The sequence below is a fragment of the Patiria miniata genome, unplaced genomic scaffold (genome assembly GCF_015706575.1).
Source record: "Patiria miniata isolate m_02_andy unplaced genomic scaffold, ASM1570657v1 HiC_scaffold_18, whole genome shotgun sequence".
In the NCBI taxonomy this organism is placed as follows: Eukaryota; Metazoa; Echinodermata; class Asteroidea; order Valvatida; family Asterinidae; genus Patiria; species Patiria miniata.
Window position 1 is genome coordinate 6,360,317 of NW_024037056.1, and position 20,328 is coordinate 6,380,644.

A 20,328-nucleotide genomic window follows, 5' to 3' on the forward strand; every position below is an offset into this window, starting at 1 on the left:
TGTCAATGTAATTGTCGCACAGATTTGTCATATTATTCTGGGAATTATTGTAATTAAGGGAATTATTGTTGTTAATGTATTTTTACTCTGTTGGACGGTTTTTAATCAAATTTGGTATACTACTTTTAATTGGATAGTTGTATTTTTGGGAGACAGGTGTTTTTACCAATTAATCTGAATAAATAAAGTATTATTCCATCCTGTATGCTCATTGTCTCTGTCCCTTTGCCAGATTCATGCTATTGTGTCTCATTCAGTGCACATCACTGGAGTTCGTTTCATTCCCTTTAACGCGTTTCTATCATTCCGTTCCCCCTGTGAGCGTCCTTCGTTTGTCTTCTAAGGCCAAAACAAAACAAAAAAGTCTCCGGTTTCTGGTATGGAGCTTGCCCAAAAAGTGGTGCGGCGACGCGTTTTTTTTTTTTTTTTTTACCTGATTTTTTTTGCTTCAAATGTCGGCTGATGACTGCAAATGGTGCCCGACTAAACTTAGTGCAAATATATGGGAGTCCAGAGAGGCCACATAAAGCTTATTCTCGACCTTAACCCAATCTAAAAACACGTTAAAATTGTGCAGCAGCATGATTCCAGTCAAACCAGTGAGTTTGGCGGTTTTGAGACATCATCTTTCATTGAAAAAAAAACTTTTTCATTTTGCCGACGCGCATGGCTACGGCGACGCGCGCGCATACCAGAAACCGGAGACTTTTTTTTTTGGCCTTAGGGTAACATATTGGCACGCGGTCAGTCATTTTATCAGGCTCATTAATTATGGCGACCTTTATGTGTATACGATGCAGTGTATACGGTGGTTAAAACAACAGACGTTCAAATTAAGTGTAATTATTGCATGACTGCTTAATATATAAAATTAATGACATGGCCATGAGCGCTAATTGTTACGCGCGCACGCGCACAGCCGTTATAGGCAATATGGCGCCCTCTACAGTTCGTACACGTAGACACTGAGATTCGCTCGAACTCGTACCCACAGCGCGCCTTTAGGGCGCTGGCCGCTGGGGACTGGGGCTAAATTCTTCTGGATGAATGATGTAATTTCTTCGAACCCTCTTTGGATAGAATTTGTTTGAACAATAACACGGGACGGACCTTCCGCGTCTGCGCATGACACGTGCGCACAGATTGAACACGTGTATTGGGTTGAGGCACTTATATAGCTCCCTACAATGCTTTGCTCGCAAGTGCTTTATTTCCTCACAAAATTGCGTGCAGGAGATTATAGCCCTTCCCTAACGCCCTGATTAGGCGGTGGTTACCGATCAAAACACTGAGACTGTTCACGGGGATTGTTGGTGGCGCCCTTACCAAAATTAAACGGAAAGGACCTGCATGCCCATGCTTATCCAATAACAATTTATTAAAAAAAAAAAAAAAAATTTAAACAAAAAGGCCCGGATGGCGAAGCCATTTTTGTTTAGTTTATCGTCTTTTACTTAGAAGGTAACTAGACGGGTTTACCGTGACAAACGTTTTTCCTGCATGCCTCAACATCTGTTTTAGCCCTTTGAATAGGTAGATGCATTTCACAGACCCGGACAGTTATTCTTTCATTTTTGCGTGTCAATCCCATGCAGTTAGAGTATTATTTCCGCTACAACTAATTGTGCAGTACATGTATAACAAATTTAATGTAAAACGGTGCAATACGGCAACATTGAAGATCATGCCTTCATCCAAAGTAACAAATAATAAGGCGCCTCCAGCTAGACGTTAATTGCGATTGTAGATGAAACAACGGATGACAATCATCTTGATTCGGGAATAAAATTGGAGAATGAGCCGCGCATGCCTCTTCTGGGATTCGGATATATATGCAAGCAAAGTTTAATTCCATGCTAAATTTATAATAATGAGTATTCCAAACGGAATTGGCTCCATATGACCTCCGTAGCAGTGCAAAGAAAGCTATATCCGACAGTGGCTCATGCATATTCTCATGACTTAAAGGCGGCAAAAGGCCCATGCAATGTATTTTCTTTTTAATGCCTGAATCTTTGTGTTCATTTAACCTAATTTTCAATTTTCATTTTGCAATTTTGAGGGTAGTTTGGTGTCCATATTCATGAGCAAAAGTGCTATGTCATTTCAGGCAGAAACCTCAATGTTAAAGCTATTGCAGCACCAAAAATTGCAAGAATGTTGGATATTTTCTCCGTCGTAAAATGTCTTTTCTTTGGCGATTCGTTGTTGTGTCAGTACATGGCAGTAAGCCAATGAGAACACTTTGCTCACAAATATTTTCAAATAAGCAAATGTTTTGGGTTCACAGTTTGAACAGAAAACCTCGAAACTGAACAGTGCCAGTCATGAAATGCCATCACAGCAACAGCGCCCTCATCTATCCGGAAAAACATGGATTTTTTTTAAACAACGTCTTAAGAAGTGTACCTTTCATTTAATCAACCAAAAGGATGTCAAAATATTTTTAATAGACGCAAAACAAGAACAAAATTGATGGAAACCAATCCGAATTGGTAAATCGTCAAATTATAACCATTTTGAGGTAAGTGCAGAAGAGGCCGTTGAGGACAAATGAACCATTAATTTAATTTATTTTAATTTGTACAATAATTTCTGCATACGGATATAACATCTGTCCCTGGCCCTGCCATCTCATGTACCCATAAGCATAATTATCGATGCATTATGAAAGCTGGTGTTTCTGTAATAACTGGTTATGGGTAAATTCGTAAACTATAACCAGTTTGAGGAGGCAATGCCATGCCGTGTCACTGTTTTGGAGGCAACTAAACTATTCATCCACAAATGGTGGCCTTAATGCCTAATTGCATTTACAATATTAATATAAAATTAACATCATTCAATAAAACCTAAGGCCTTCTGTTCAAAATTTGGCAGCAATAATTAGCGTAAATAAAATTATATACAAAAAAACAAACATACGGACGAGATGACCGGCATAAGCATTTTTAAAAAGGTGAAAATTGCGTGTGTGTGTGTGTGCTAGAGATCTGATACAACTGTGCCCTCTGGAGATGTCACAATAGAGAACAAAAGATTGTATACTTATCGATGCACTATGAAAGCTGGTGTTTCTGTAATAACTACTTTTTGCATCTTGCATAAAGTGCGTTACTTGGAACCCTATGACTTAAGTAATATGATACAGCGACCAGCTAAAGATACACATAACAAGCAACAGTGTCCAATTATTCTGACGTGGCCGATATCGCATCGTGTATTGTTGCTTTTCGGGTGAGTTCTGGATTCATAGGGCCTAGACCTTTCTATTGCTTGTAAATACTGAGCGCCATTTTGTATATGGGCTGCCATAAGCGCATAAATCGAAGCCGTGGTTGGTAATTTAAAAAAGAAAAAAGTCCTTATAACACCCTCATCACATAATGTTCTGTATACATTGTATAACTAACTACTTTCGATCTGGCATCAAGTGCGTTATTTATGACGCTATGTAGACAGAAGTTCCATTGCACGGCCACTTGATTGGTGGCTCTGCCACATCAGATGACGAGGACTTATTAGGGTGTTGAATAAAACAAATAATGAATGTTTCACAATCGTGCAGTGGGAATATGCTACAGCGATCAGTTTCAGTTCTGCGAGCGAACCTAATGTGTATCATAACTTCGGACCTGATTGTCATATGAAGTCCATTTTGGTGGCAAACCCTATGTTTTTAATACCAAGGAACCCACGTAAATCATTGTTGACGGGATACTCCAAATGGATGGCAGCCATCTTGGATATTTCAAAATGGCCGCCATTTCGGACCTAATTTGTATCATAACTTCGGACCTGATTGTCATATGAAGTCCATTTTGGTGGCAAACCCTATGTTTTTAATACCAAGGAACCCACGTAAATCATTGGTGATGGGGTACTCCCAACGGATGGCAGCCATCTTGGATATTTCAAAATGGCCGCCATTTAGTACCTATAATTTGTATCAAAACTTCGGACCTGATTGTCATAGCCTATGCGGAAGTCCCTTTTGGTGGCAAACCTATGTTTTTGATACCAACGAACCCATGTAAATCATTATTGATGTTACCAGTGGATTTCGGGCTTAGGAAGGTGACTCTATCCAAATATGAAAGAAATTCCTTCTTTAGCAAAAAAAAAGAGGCAAAGGTCAAAAATACGACATAATATACGTGTACTTTACTATATACACAGAACAAAGTACATGTACAATTAGTGTCTCCTATTATATCCAATTATTCTGACATGAGTCAGTCGCATCGTGTATTGTTGTTTTAGGGTGAGTTTTGGACTATATACCTTTCTAAACATTGAGTGGGTGTACCATTTTGTGTGGGCCGCCGCGCAAGCACATACATTGAAGCCGTGGCTGACAAAAGCTGTAAAGTCGACAACTTAATAACCATTTTGAGGTAGGTGCATAGGAAGTATTGTTTGTCGTGTTTGTTGATTAGTTTGTATTTTTAACAATCAAATAATATTTTTGCGCCCTTCCCAAAGCTGCCAACAAAGAACAAAGGCGAAGCCCTTTTTGTAGGATAGTTTATTGTATTTTACTTCGAAGGTAACTAGATGGGTTTACAAAATGTTTCTCCATGCATGACTCAACATCTGTTTAGCCCTTTGAATAGGTAGATGCATTTGTCAGACCCGGACAGTTAATCTTTCATTTCTACGTGTCAATTCCGTGCCGTTAGAGTATTATTTCAGCTACAACTAATTGTGCAGTATAACAACATTGAATGTAAAACGGTGCAGAACGGCAACATTCAAGATGATGTCTTCAGCCTAAGTAACAAATAATGAGGCGTATCCAGAGGGGTAACTCTTTCCTTACAACATTGACTCGGCTCTTCCCAGGACCAAATTGTTTGCTAAGTCATGCGGAAATCACTACAGCGTGAAAAATGGACCACAAGTTGAAAACTAACTTTTTTTCAACCCAGATTTTCACTGCCAAGGAGTGATGAAAATGATAGATGTTGTGTGTTAAGTTTGTTCCTTGAACTGTACTCTTTTATGTGATGTAAAAATCAAGTCCATTATGTCCAAATATAAGAATGTTATGCCTTTTTGTTGATCTGGTCCCAGTTATCAAACTGCAAGCCATTTGACCACATGATCAAGTGGCACTCCATACCTCAGAATTGTGAGTGGATACCTCTGAGAAGCACTTTAATTTCTTACATTTTTGTAATGGTAACTCAGGCTGCAGGCAAATTGCCTACGCCGGCCAGTTCACAATCAAATTCTTCAGTATTAGAGCATTTTGAAGGCCGTGAACTTGATGATTTGTAAAAATGAAGGTTGGAAGCCGTGCAGAGGACTGCGAGCTCGTATTTCTGTGAAATATGGATGAAATTAGGCCCTATTTTGCAATGGAGCGCCAGCCGCCAGCGTCAATTTTCAATATGGCGATGGGCCTCGACTGCTTTTAGAGGTGATCATCTTTGGAGGTAATCATCTTTGGATGGGTGATAATTACCCGAGGCGAAGCCGAGGGTAATTATCACCCATCCAAACTCCCACCGGTCTTAAACAGAGTGTTATAATACCTCCCGATATTTATTCCCTTCACTAATCTATGGCCGTAATGCAGACTGTAAATTACCGCGCCACTGCGCTCGAGTTGCGTTTAAAAAAAATGTACTCGATTTGTACTCCCGAGTCGAGTACCGAGCCAAACCAACAAGTCCGTGCCAAAATTCGAGTACTGATCGTCGAGTACGGGCCGAGGACTTGCGTGTACTCGAGTTGTACTCGAGTACGAGTATACTAGTATACGAGTACTCCAACACTGCATATTTCTTGTGGAGGGGCGAACCGGGGAGTGCGACACTATACGGATCCATCTCTCCCTGCCATATCACGTATCAATAAGCATAATTATCGATGCATTATGAAAGCCGGTTTTTCTATAATGAACGTCTTTTCGGATCGGGCGTAAAGTGCGTTATTTCTGACGATAAATTAATATTAGAATGGGAACGCATACGCCATGCAGATCAGTTTCAGTTCTGCGAGCGTACCGGCCAGACACATTGTCTCCTGTTTCCAACTGTTCTAACGTGAGTCGATTGCATCGTGCATCTTTGAATACAGGGTGAGTTTTGGATTATTACAACGCCTTTTCTTAGAAATTCCCTACCCCCCCCCCCCTTTTGGGGGGCTTTCGCGTTTGAAGTGAATGTTTCAGTAACTGCAAGGCAGTCTAAAAATTGTCTAAAAATTCGGCCGTTTTGGGAAAAAAATACTTGCTATCACCTAAAAGCATACACTTGCGGATATTCTAATTCGTTTTCAATTCAAATTCAATTCAATTCAATTCAAAATGTTTTATTTATCCTTAAAAAGGCAATTACATATGGTGGGACAGCTCAGCTCAGTTTTGCAGCGAAATATTATGATCATGGTTTTACAGCACAGAGGCAAAATGGTACGAATCGTCTCCTTGTTTCTTTCCTCTTTTTTTTATAGAACCACCGAAGTCTCAATTGATAATGGCATTCCTGTGCTTGCTGGCATATCTGCTCGTGGCCCTGCCGTGTGCTAGTAAGTTGGTTTGTTCTTTGTATGGTCCGAAAAACAGGGCCTGGTGCAAGATTAACCACTTAAGAGGTTGTGAAGATTTGTAGTCTCCTGATGACGAACAGAGCATACTGTTTCTCTCAGCACCACACAACTCAAGAGAGATAACATTCACAAGTCTACAAGCCTGTTTAATTTGATACCAAATTATTCTATCAAAATATCGGAACTATGGGCAAACATTACTGTGTCATTCAAAATAAATAGTTTACAGGGTGAGTACAAAAACCGAAACCCAAATGTTGGGACTATTGTTTTAGTGAAGTTCTGCATGTAGTACTTTTAAAATCTAGAATATAAAAGCCCAATTCATAAGCTTTCTGGTAGTACAAGAATCATTCAAATCACTTGTGTACTTTTCAAGTTATGGAAGTTTAAACACAACCACCGTTTTAAAGTTCTGTCCACGGATCACAAAAAAGGTGTGCGTTCTTTAAATTTCAGCAAAACGAAAACAATTCACACACATCCCTTTGTGATTGGCTTTCGTTTTGCTGAAAGAGCACTTACCTTTTCGTGATCCGTGGACCGAACTTTAAAACGGTGGTTGTGTTTAAAATTCCGTAGCTTGAAAAGTACACAAGTGATTTGAGTGATTATTGTACTAAAAAAAAAGCTTATGAATTGGGCTTTTATATCCTAGATTTTGAAAGTGCTACATGCAGAACTTCACTAAAACAATAGTCCTGACATTTGGGTTTCGTGTTTTTTTTTACTCACCCTGTATGTTGTTCACGACCACATGCAGGCCCGGATTAGGTGTTTCGTATAGGCCCTAAGCACCAGTGTTCCGTAGGCCCTACTCCACCCTAGGCCGGCACCAAATTCAAAGTACAAAACACTGGGGGTACATGTATGCCTACATGCTGTACAGCATTGGTAAAATCAAAAATTCTGAGGGACCCGAACACTTTTTAAAAACTTTTCTATGCGCCTGGGTGTGGTGTGGGTAGGCCTATTTATGTGTTTTATGGCACACTGCGGTATTTTTTGGTAGGTCCCCGAATTTTTCGTAGGCCCTAGGCACAGCGCCTACTGTGCCTATTGGGTAATCTGGGCCTGTCACCATGCAAACCTACAAGTCTCATTTAGTTTGATTTTTATACCAAATTACTCTACCAAAATATCGGGCAAACATTATTGTGTCTTTCACAAAAAAATAGCCTAGTAGATGCTCATACACGCGTTATTTTTTTTCGCATTTACTTTTGGTTATAGCTAATGTCCAGCTTTATAGTGTGTCATTAATGCCACTGTGTTATTTGAAGAAATCTTGATAAAAATGAGGCAAATGTGTCTCTTTGCTTTTGTTGTATTGCAGATGCAGCTGGCTGGATCTATAGTGTCGATGGTAAAAATTCAAGTCAAATTGATAACTATTTTCATTCAAGATTTGTTTGGCATGTCGTTATTAAAATAATTTCATTGGAAAAAAAAAAAACTTGTTAGAAAATCAAGAATGGATTTTAAATTTCGAATACACTTTGAAAAATAAAATAATGAAGAGCAAGCACATTGTGCAGGCAAATTGTTTTAATCAATATTATTGTATTGTATTAAAGTTGCAATTTTGTAACATATGGTTGATTTGCAGGTGAACCGGAATGGGGTTACGGAGGCGGTTCAGGATGTAAGATAACTATAATAATATTGTAAGATAAGTTCACTGTAACTGGCATAACGATCAAATGACAAGGTGATGTACATTATTTTGATCACATAATAGCGTATACTGCGCAATAAATAACCACACAATTGTAACATCTATATCATATGCCTTTCAATCGTCATCTAAGCTGAATGCAAACATTGAAACGAACCTGTTTACTATGAGTTATCTCGTAAACTGACTTCTACAATGACACGTTGTAAATCATTATTATATAGTATCGAAAATGACAATTACGGATCAACGCAAGTTTTGTTAAATCCCTTGTCTACCAAAATTTCTGAGCTTTACAACAAAAGGGAAGTACGATTAACATGTCCTTGCCGGTCCACGAGGACCAACCTATAGCGTCCTCTGTGCATCACTGACTGACTCCCCGACTGACTGACCTGACCGACTGACACCCCTTGCGCCGGGAAGTGCTCTCGTGTAGGATTACCCCGTAACACCAATGAATGGGCAAAATCCAGTCTCCGGGGTACAAAAGAAAGAAAGAAAACAACAAGATGTATGTATAAGACTTCCAGTATACAGGGTGGATAAAAAAAACCCCGAAACCGAGATATTATTGCTAATTGGAACAGAAGTAGGGCACGTGTGAATCAAAGGGAGATATCCTCTGTTAGGTTTCTCCTCTTAAAAATGACATTCTGGTCATGTCCTTACATTCACGATTGACTGAGCAGTGACCAATTTTATGAAAGGGTCTATTTAGAGACTTGCGCCACTTTTCATGGTGAAATCCTCTTTTTTCCCCCACCTGCCTTGATTGGCAACCATAGCCTTTCACTCTGTCACAAATGATACAACAAAAACCACAATTCAAAAGTGGCGCAAGTATCTAAATAGACCCTTTCATAAAATTGGTCACTGCTCAGTCAACCTTGAATGTAATGACATGACCAGGGTGTCATTTTGAAGAGGAGATTCAACCCTAACAGAGGATATCTCACTTTGATTCCCATGCGCCCTACTTCTGTTCCAATTAGCAATAATATCTCGGTTTCGGTTTTTTTTATTCACCCTGTATAGCCATTCTTGACTATATGCTTGCCTTGTTTTGTCTTTTCAGCACCGTTCAACTGGGTGACCACGTTTCCCGACTTCTGCTCGGGCCAGCGCCAATCACCGATCAACATAGACACCGAGACGGCAAAGGAAGTTAGTTTCAACTTCTTGAATCTGCAGGGATTCTGCAGTCAAGATCGGCCCCGTCATGCTTCTCTGAGGGTCGAAAACAACGGACATTCTGGTGTGTATAAAACAGAAACAGAACATTTAACGATTTGGAATGATTGGATTGATAGACAGCACCATAAAAACCAGTCGGAAAGAAAAGAGTTTGATTTCGAAATTACACCGTTATTTAAAATCCAGGGGTCTATTTTACAAGTTTGAATTGCCAAATGAGCTATAAAGGGGCCATGCAATGAATTTTTCCAATAATATATTTTGTGCAGGTTTCTTCTCTTCCCAACTGTGTGAAAACTATGTGACATCCCTTTTGGGTTAATTTTATTGAAAAGTGCACTTCTTTAGACATTAAAAATTGTCCATGGTTTACTGGACAACTGAGGGCGTTGTTGCTGTAATGTCATTTCAGGAAGACATGTGTTTTCTGATAAAATTGTGAACCCCAAAAAGAGCTCATTGAAAACATTGGTGAGAAAGTTTGTTCAATTGCTTACTGCCATACTGACACAACAACGAATCAAACGAAAGAAAAGAAAATTTACTACAGCACAGGCCAAGTTCGGGCAAGGACCATTGGTCGACTAGTGGTTGATTTGTGACGTACCTTACGCATGCGCACTAATAGCAACGTGCAAACGTCTCTAGTCAAACGCTGGTCAAAACTTCTGGGTCCTGGCTCCCTGCTGTACGTTATGAATGCGCGCGGATATTGGTTACCAGCGATGCAACCAGCCCCAGTAGGCTGGTTCCAAATAGTGGACTACCGTAGTCAACCATCATCGACTAGACAAAGTTCGGGCTAACTTTAGTCAACTTTGGTTAACCAATGGTCAACAATAGTTCTTGCGCAAACTTGCCCCATAGTATCCAAACTTTCGGCAACGTTTGGTGCAGCAACAGCTTTAACATTTAGCATTTTGCCTGAAACGATATTACAATTTTGCTCACGAATATGCAAATTCGCTTAAGCATAAAAAGATACCAAACCCTTAAAAATTGCAAAATGAAAATTAAAACTAGGGTTAAATGAGACACAAAGGTGCCCTTTGAAGCACTGCATTAAAACAATTAATCTATTTTTATCTATAACTTTTCAATTCAAATTGACGATGGTTCAGAACAGTTTCCGTTGTCTTAGAAACGCAGAATAACACCCAAGTGGGATTTTCCGTTGTTTTTTTTCATTTGAGCAAAAAGCGTAAAAAAATGCATTTAAATCAATATAACAATGATTTACCAACAGTTGAACTCCATATTCACGGCGACTTTTTCATCAATGAGGGCGGGCTACCCGGGAAGCAGTATAAGGTGGAACAACTGCATTATCACTGGGGCAACCCGAATGCCAAGGGATCTGAGCATGCCATTAACGGACGGAAATTCGATGCTGAGGTATAACAATGAGAACGAATATAGTGACAGAAAAGACCACGTCACATGTGTTTTGCCGACAGTTTAAACACAGCCGCGCAAGCATATTTCTCTTGTACCCAATAATGGACGTATTTACCTTTTTTTAAAATCCACTTTAAAAAAAGGCTTGCAGGAAGTTGGCTTCACGCCGTAACCACTACATCTACTTTTTTAACCAAGAGTGTGTCATTATACATGGGTGTATAAACAAAGTACAGGTTTTGACCCTTTACAGAATAACAATGAATGCTCAATCGTCCCTGACCACAGACACGCAATCAAGGAATCATTGGAAAGAGGACACATGAATTTTTTACTTATTTGAAAATATTTATTAGAATTTTTTTTATAATTAACATTTACATCTGGGTTTCCTTTTTGTGTGTGATACATCGTGATCTGATACACCGTGCCCTCTGGAGACATGCACACAATAGGGAACAAAAGATTGTATACGTCTCCACATGTCAGGGCGATTTCTATAGATGATTACACCAGGTTATCACAAAATAGATATATTGACTTTACTCAAAAACTAGGAATTTCCAAGGTGGGTTGATGTGTCGCAAATGGAAGAGTTTTAGAAAAGGGATATTAAGTCCGAATTTCAGCCAAGGAAATTAGTTCTGGTTAAAATAAGAACAATTTGAAACTACACTTTCAAACTCGAAAACTTTACCACACGAGAACAAAGAAATGTCTCCACAAGGATACAAATTCCAGTATGTGTGTATATTGGAGGTAATTATTGGCCTACTTATTAGTTGACATGTGCTGGGGATATAATTACACCAAATCAGCGTTGTTTACATGTTCTTTGAGAAGCTGAAGTTAAAACTGTAATATTAGATATTGATTACTAATATCACACTTTCCTTCAGATGCATTTCGTGACGTATGACACCAACTACACGTCCATAACCGAAGCGAAAAACCACGTTGATGGCGTTGCAGTTTTTGCAGCTATGCTTCAGGTAAAGTCCCTATATATAAGAAGGTAAAGACAAAAGTCTAATTACAAAATGGCCGACCCAAAAAGCGCAGCATGCAGCGTGACTCGCGCGAGTCACGATTTATATCAGCATTATGTTTTTCTTTCGCATAGGTAACAATTTTTGCATACATTATCTTCGTCAAAGTGGTTCAATCAAGATTAAGACAAATTAAAGCTAAAAAACTGGACATCTGGTGGTTGTAGTAATTTAATTCTTTTTTTTTCATCGAGTGCAGGTTGGTGTCAACCCACACTTCGAAGGATCTACACTGGATGAGTTCATTAGTGGTCTGCCGAGCCTCGGCCATAAAGGTACGGTCAGGGTTTTAGCAATTTTAAATTATGTAAAACGGGAACTACAATTATCGAGTCTTCACTGACCAGTTTCACTGTAAACCTTGAAACACGAGAAAATCCATATACAAATTAAGAATAGACATAACGCCGAATCGAGATGTCCAACGTAGAGGGGCAAGATTTATGTTCAGAGACTATGACTACAAGAGCAGCCCATTCAACAATGCAATACACGGTCACCTGACCCTCCTGGCAAGAACCAACTTACGCCCGACCACACGCTCATCTAGATCTTCCAACGCAAAATACCTTCCACAGACAAGCAAAAAAGGACTGTTACAAATACTCTTATTTTGCAAGGACTGTAACCAATAAAACCAATTACCTGTGAACATTACTACGATCACTGACAAAGTAACTACCCTTCAAGCAACAACTGTATACAAGGACTTAAGAAACTAGAAACATCCATGCGCACTCACAACCCTTCTCGGTTTACTCCACCTGCAACGCAAGTGTTAAGCAGTATTGATGCAGATGCAGATACATGAGATCACTGGTTTTAACAGTTATCAAAATAAAGGGATTAGTCTTTATTGTTTGTTTGTAGGAGATTCTTACACCCTTCCGAAGTCGCAACTGAAGGATCTGAGGGGATTTCTTCCCGATAACATCGACTGGTTCTACCGGTACCGCGGATCGTTCACCACGCCTCACTGTGACGAACACGTGATCTGGTCAGTGTGGGAACAGCCAATAGTGATCCCGCAATCAAAGGCAAGCTTAAAGTTCACGTGGTATAAGACTGGACACTTAACAGACGCTTGGTGGCAGTATAGACACTCAAATCTTTAAATTTGCTTCGCTAGTCAGTGGCGTGGCAAGGTCATTTATATTGGGGGGTTTTACCATTTCTTGCAATGTGCCCATGTTAAACAGCCAAACTGCCCAAATCTTCCTTCACTTCACTGCTACTGAATCTGGTCAAAGTGTGAATTTCCGTCAATTTCAATGAAATTGCTATAGTCAAGTTGTGGTGGAATTACTGTTCCTACATTGCGCTACTACCGAACCTAGGCAAAGTGGGAATTTTCTGTCCATTTTGATTCAATTTGCTATTGATAAGGGGTGTTAAGGTAAAACTCACCCATTGGTAATAGTCCCACTTTGCTCAGGTTTATTAATAGCGCAATGTAGGAATAGTAATTTCAACACTATAGCACTTACGCCGAAATCGACGGAAATTCCCACTTTGCCCAGGTCCATAGTAGAAAAAATCCAGGACTGTTTCCAATAGGTAATAGAGACAACATTCCCACTTTGCTGCGCTGTGTTGCAATTCCCACTTTGCCCTGGGCAAATTCCGAATTTACCCAGATTCCCACATTGCGCGTGACAACAGCGCAGGCCAAGAAATTATATCAGAAACTGAGAATGTTCACTGAAAAGTATGCAACTTTGGTTCTATATTTTTTTTCCGGAAACAGATGAACATTTTCTACAATCTCTATGCCAACAACGCAACCGACGCTACCCAGGTGAGGCTGATGGATAACTACCGCCCTCTACAGGAAGTGAACGGTCGGGCAATCCTGCACTCTCATCGTAATAACTGGTAACCTTGGAAACTGAACTATGAAAAAGATAATCACGATTCCTTCATGTCGTTGAAGACCTCATAAAACTGGTAAAATATAAGGTGACTCCGTTGTTTATCATATTAAGGTAACCTTTGTGTAACTTCTGAGTTTTGTAGTTAATTGGTGAAAGTATTAAAATATGCATGTAATCAATCGAGGAAAAGAAATACCGTAACATTCAAAATTTAATAAAGTATGCTTGTAGGACCTATACGTAAATCAATGTTAGTCTTCATTTTTATTTGATTATATATCTTTACTCTCTAAATTCCAAAGAGTGAATATTCACTCCATTCCAGTAATGATTCACTCCCATAGTCGGAAACTATAGGGACAAGACCTTTTAGAGTGAAATTCCTTCAATCGTAAAGATCGAGTTTTCACTCGAACTTCGACTGAAGTGGTTCATTTTTCAGACTATTTCAATCGAAAATGAGAGTCATTTTCACTCTATTTAAAACGTCTCGTCCCTAATTTCACTCTTCAGAACTTATAGAGTGTAATAACAAGAAACAATAATGGTGTGGTATGTTATTTAGCGTTATGAGTTGATTCCAAATAATTGAATATCGAAATTTTTATTCATGTTCCTCAATGGAAATGTAAACTATTCACAGTGTTTTAAAACAATGATATTAATTAAATGAAGATGTAATACACAAAAGCGGAATAATTGCCATCGTTTAATGACAAGCCGTATATGCTTGCTGTCAACGAATGCTTCGGAGATAGTACAAACATATGTTATATCTACAAAACAATCAACACCGCATGCATATACAACACATTTTATCAAATTCTCCAATATTCAGTGAAAATAAAATATACAATTAACAAAAAGCGAACATATACTGGTGTTCTCGGTTTTCGGAAGGGTTAGTTTCGTTTCATTGAATTAAAAACGAGATAACAAATATCAAGGACTAGCTTGAGAAATTGTTCTTTTTGCAATATTTGTTATTGACCGACCGACCAATCGAACTATCGATGGACATACAAACCCAACGTACAACTGAATGACCACCGACATAACGCTCGACCTAGACTTGAAATCAAGTCTGTAATGAGTGGTTTTAATCGCGTCCGCCGCGCGCGACTGCCAAGCTCTGTGCCGGGGGTACGACATACCGCATGCTGTCCTAGTAGCGGGGACGCTACGTACATTTTCGACCCCATGCGTGTGCGATCCCATGCGTGCCGCGCGGTGTACGTGTATGTAATGTACATCGTACATGTACTGTACATGACTTTTGCATGACTGGTACGGTAGCGCTCACGTTGCGTGAACGGCGGTGGCATGGCCGGTATGCGGATTCTGGCGCTGATGACGGACATAAACCACTATAGTCTAACGACTTGCCATCAAGTCTACGCTCGACCGAACGACCCGGACCATCTGTCGGTGGGGCGCTGTTCAAAACCCACGATTATTGAAACTAACGGACAATATATGCGGCTATTCAGGGCGATACGTGCGTCAAAAAAAGGCACCCGAACGGCAACTGGCACAGAAAGGGCACCAATTCTTTTTAAAAAGGGCACTAATCTTGTTCAGCAAAAAGGTACTTCTTCGTAAAATAGGGCACTACAAAAATATTGGGGGGGGGGGGGGGGAAGAGCCGGTGAAAAAAAAGCATCTCAATTGGAAATGGGCAGTCGTTATAAAATATTGGCAGTCGTTAGAAAATATTCCCCCCCCCCGCTGCTACGCATATGTCATCTGATGATTGCTGCATAAGTAGTAAGGGGGGCGGGGGTACGGGACCAAAATCGAAAAAATCTGCGGCGAGCCTGGACACGCCGCTCTCGGTTTTGGAAAAATAGGGGAATCCCCCGATTTCCAAAAAAAAAAAAAAAAAAATCCTGACGCCGAGAGAGAGAGAGAGAAAAAAAAATATCTCTGACGCCGGGAGAAAAAAAAAAAAAAAAAAAAAAAATCCTGACGCCGGGAGAGAGAGAGAGAGAGAGAGAAAAAAAAAAATCTCTGACGCCGGGAGAGAAAAAAAAAAAAAAAAAAATCCTGACGCCGGGAGAGAGAGAGAAAAAAAAAAAATCTGACGCAGAGAGAAAAAAAAAACTCTGACGCCGGGGGAGAGAGAGAGAGAGAAAAAAAAAAAAAAATCTGTCGTCGCTAAAATGAGGTGATGTCACCACCACGTGACCTTGAAAAATGTGTGAGTCACCACCACGTGACCTTGAAACGTGTTGAGGCACGATAAAAATTTGGCGTAAACAACGCGACTTTGAAAAATGAGGTGAGTCACCACCACGTGACCTTAAGCTCGGGGCAAAAAAAATTAGCTCCTCTACCTGTAAAAAGGTAGAGAAGCTGGTTTTTTTTTATAAAAATGGAGAGTAATATGTTTAGACCGACGAGTATTTGAAAAATTAATAAAAAATAATATCGGTTTTTATTAAATATATCAATGACTTTTTTTCAGAGTGAAAACCTCGAGCTATCTGATAAAACAGATCAGTGCGATCATCATGTAATCATCGAGAATGGTTTTTTAGTTTGTGAAACGTGCGGTGAAATAGTCTCACGTTACTTTGATTTTTCAGCAGAAAATGCGCAAGAAGATCGTATCAATTGGTCAATTTTAAAACGAAACAAAAGAAAAACTGTGGAGAAACTTATTTTGTCGGTGTGTCCAGAGCAAGGCTCAGAAGATGTTCAAGAAACAATCAATAAATATAACGAGCTCGTTAATTACAAAACATTGAGGGGAAATGGTTGCGTCAAACGGTCATTAATAGCGGCGTGTTATCATCACGTCGTTGGATTAGACAAAGAACGAGTTAGAGATTTATTTAAAGTGACTCAAAATCAATTTAATAAAGCACTAAAAAGATACGATGACCACTACAATAAAGGCGGGGCCGAGGGTAACACCCTAAGAGGTGAAATAGAGGTATAACTCGGCGGATCGCTTTCATAATGTTTATTTACCGAGAATTTGAACTTGTAAGTTTTTCGATAAGAGATTTTTTTTCTTTTGCAAACCGTTCATCTACCCGTTTTTTAACTTCTTTTTCAAAGTCTGTATCGTTTTTAATCTTTTGAAGCTTTGTGCTGGTCTTTGTTCTAATTTTCTGCTTAAGCTCGTTAAATTTTGCGAGCTCTCTCGTAATCAGTAAGAACTCTTCGTGCGATATATCTCCGTCGTTGATGGCTTGAGACACGTATTCTTCAATCGTGTTAAGTTTGGAGTCTGCTAATATTTTAATCTGGTCGTGCTTTTTTAGCTTGGCGGATAATCGCCTAGACGCGATTCTTAGCAGAATATCTACACCAAAAGCGCCTATAAACGTTCCTTCTAGCACCAATCCGACGGGGGTTGATATAACACCCAAGAGAGCGGGAATACCGACAGCCCCCGCTATAGCCCCCAATCCTTCTAATCCTATCTCTACGTAATTAATAGTGTCGATCACTCTCTTTATTTTTTTATAAGTGTGCTCTCGGTGGTCTCTCTCTTTTAAGATTAAAGATCGAATCTCTTCAATCTTTTTTAGTCTGTATACTTTTGTTTCTTCGTTACTATTTAATCGGAGTACATCTCCAGAAATATCGGGGTATAACACCTTACCATCTATACTCATGTTTTTAATATAAAAAGATTTTAAAATTAAAAGATCTCCAACTCGATCATGATACTCACACCCTTATTGTTGATGATCTGTCCTTTTTCACCTATGATTGAAAATGTCAGTTTGTCTATTATACCGTTTTTAAGTTTCTTGAAATCCTCGACTCTATCAGGCTCGGGTTTGCGCGTACCTACGGGTACGATTTTTAAGATGTCAGATGGTCTACCATCAAAAAAGTTTTCACTCGTACTTAATTGCGGGCAGCGAATAAACAAAAATTTAAACGGATTGACGTCGTAAGACCCCGTATACACCACTTTGGGTATCAGTCTTCCTTTGGGTAAATTGAGTAATCGAGAAACTTCTCTGTTTAAACGCAATTTGAGATTGACGTCGGTTACCACCAACGTCACCTTTTTAGATTCTCTAAATATTCGAAAACTTACCCCGGGTATATAATTTAAAATAAAATCGAACCAATCGACATCGTACCACCCAGGTGGGATGGTGACCGAACCGGTGACTCCGGCTGGTAACAGCGCTAAAAGACTCGGAGAAATAAAATCTAAATTATCACCAGACACGACAAGACTCCCACGTATTGTTATCCCAGCATTTCTAATCATTCTCGCTCTTGGTTTGCTTATTATACCGTCGATATATTCTAGCGCTAAATTTTTACCGTGAATGACGAAGCCTCTTCTTTCTACTATAATGTATGTTAAAAAATAAAGCGTATTGTGTTGTACGTCGGTTAGTGTTTCTTGATTTTTATCGTGTAAAATTTTTATCTCTTTATCTATTTGTTCTTCTTTTTCTTTGATCGATTCTAAAGCAGAGTCTAGTCTATCTTCTTCGTACGCTTCTATAAGATCGTTTATAACTATATTGAAAGTATTTTCGTCGTTAAAAAAATAGTCGTAGGGGTATTCGGGTACCAATTGCGCAATAAAATCTCTATCTGTTTTTACTTCTATTTCTGGGTCATAAAATATGGGTCTTCTATCATCATCAGGTCTTTTAGCGGGTCTCGCGTCTATTTGCGTATACCAATCAATCTCCGTGGCGCTGGAAATATTAAAATATCCGGGGTTAAACATCACCCTTTTTACGCGTACAGATTTTTGGCCGTTTAGATTATCTACGACGTCTTCTAATTTAAACGTCTGCTCATTTTGAAACAAGTGAAACGAATGCATTTATTTTAAAGTCTTTTTATATTAAAACTGAAACTAAAATAATGATTGCTTTTATGTTGTTAAAAAAGCAGATACTAGATAGAGCCAATCAGGTAACGAAACAAGTAAATCAAAATGTAGCCAAGGCAACCGAGCCAAAGCATCAAGCTGCATCCCAAAATATTTTAAACAGCACTAAACCCAGTGAACTGGAAGTTATAGTTAATAATACCAACGGGTTTTTAAGCTCGTTTCCCGACTTAACCTCGGACTATAAATTGCCTCGCATCACGACGGACGAAGATGTAGATCGTTGGAAATCACACCCCATGTCGTTTTATCAAAATCAGTTAAATTTTGCGATCTATTGCGCTACTACGGGGTGCGGTGTTGGATTTGATCTTTTAAACTCGAGCAACCGTTACGTTTGGGCCATCTTTAACTTTCATTTATATTTTACGGTTAGAAAGATCCTGTACGACTTTGCCGCTCCTTTACCGGGAGATGACGCATTTAAAGCTCTAGACAACTGTTATAATCTCAGAGCATTTACCGATACCTGTTTGTTGTTTGGCATAGATCAAAATAAATCTTTTAAACAGACGAGAGACACAAACTCTAACGGTTTAGGTATAGCTTATTATTGGGACACGTCTTACGTACCCGTACCCGGAAACGATTATGATACAACCGACCTTAATCTCGAGTATAGTGAGTATCGTAAAGATATGATGAGTGGAACTAAAATGGGGTTTGGTCTGGACGATCCACCCAAGGGTTCGGGGCGTTACAGCGATTACACCGTAGCCTTTATCGAACAAAATGAATCGGTACAAAAGGCTTGGTTAGATTTTATACCCGACAAGAGTTTGTTTACCCCCGCGGGAATCATAAAGATCAACGAATCGATCAGATCTTACGTGTACGCTTTACTCGGTGCGCAGGCTCAAACAAAAACGAGCGTATTATCACCGGGCACCGGATTAGACGCTCAAAGACAATTTAACGTCATCGTTGAAGATATCATCAATGCAGTAGACGACATGGAAACGAGTATCAATCAATTTCAAGACTCTTTGCAGTATGCCAGAACACCTTTAAATTTTGTCGTGAAACCGGGGTTGTATTTAATTCCATCGGATATGAACTTGAGGGTTGGAACGCACGACGGCTATAACAACAATCTTCAAATCGCTACCCAGAGTATGAAAACTGGTTTGGTGTCAGATTTAAACTCACAACCTCAACCGGACGACTCTTTTGATGACACCGATGATGTCGCGCCACCAACACCCCCAGAGCCTATGACCGATGTTGTATCACCAACACCAACACCAACACCAACACCAACACCAACACCAACACCATCACCATCACCAACACTAACACCAGCACCAACACCAGCACCTACAGTTGTAACCCAACCCACGAAACTACAAACTCACCAAGACGAAAAATTATCGTTGACGGTAGGAATACTAGCTATCGTTGGCATGGGTATTTTAGCTTACGAGGCAACGCGATAAGTCACACTCTAATCACACAACACAAAAAAATAAGCCTTACCAACTTTGTGCTGGTAAGGCTTATTTTTTTGTTTAAACTTGATTATTACTACCATCGTTTTTGCAGGTACGCAAACACCAAGGCCCCCACACCCAAAAACAAAGCCCACACGTGTTCGGCCAACCACGATACGGACTTACTCAGCGCGTTAAATAGCCAACTCAGTATGCTACCTATGATGCCCGGCAGAGCACCCAACGCGCTCACTCCGAG

The 20,328-nt window shown here is 39.6% G+C and overlaps 1 protein-coding gene across 3 annotated transcripts; it reads left to right on the plus strand.

The window, feature by feature from the left end:
- Nucleotides 1-3,004: 3,004 nt before the first annotated feature.
- LOC119724426 (carbonic anhydrase 2-like) lies at nt 3,005-14,653 on the plus strand. 3 transcript variants are annotated; one of them, XM_038195479.1, is made up of 10 exons: nt 3,005-3,237; nt 6,463-6,537; nt 7,895-7,924; nt 8,168-8,203; nt 9,315-9,494; nt 10,680-10,828; nt 11,731-11,823; nt 12,080-12,155; nt 12,751-12,917; nt 13,628-14,653. In XM_038195479.1, exons 2-10 carry the CDS (start codon nt 6,486-6,488, stop codon nt 13,757-13,759), a joined length of 915 nt encoding a protein of 304 aa, XP_038051407.1. In that variant the 5' UTR covers nt 3,005-3,237; nt 6,463-6,485; the 3' UTR covers nt 13,760-14,653. The 3 variants fall into 3 exon arrangements, with proteins under 3 accessions (XP_038051407.1, XP_038051406.1, XP_038051405.1); XM_038195478.1 differs by lacking the exon at nt 3,005-3,237 and adding an exon at nt 4,309-4,397; XM_038195477.1 differs by lacking the exon at nt 3,005-3,237 and adding an exon at nt 5,952-6,088.
- The last annotated feature ends 5,675 nt before the right edge of the window (nt 14,654-20,328 follow it).

Excerpts from the sequence above, each read along its gene's own strand:
- LOC119724426 (XM_038195479.1), top strand. The coding sequence starts at position 6,486 with ATGGCATTCCTGTGCTTGCTGGCATATCTGCTCGTGGCCCTGCCGTGT. Across the intron at positions 6,538-7,894 it reads CGTGGCCCTGCCGTGTGCTA|ATGCAGCTGGCTGGATCTAT; the intron begins GTAAGTTGGTTT and ends GTTGTATTGCAG. Across the intron at positions 10,829-11,730 it reads GACGGAAATTCGATGCTGAG|ATGCATTTCGTGACGTATGA; the intron begins GTATAACAATGA and ends ACTTTCCTTCAG.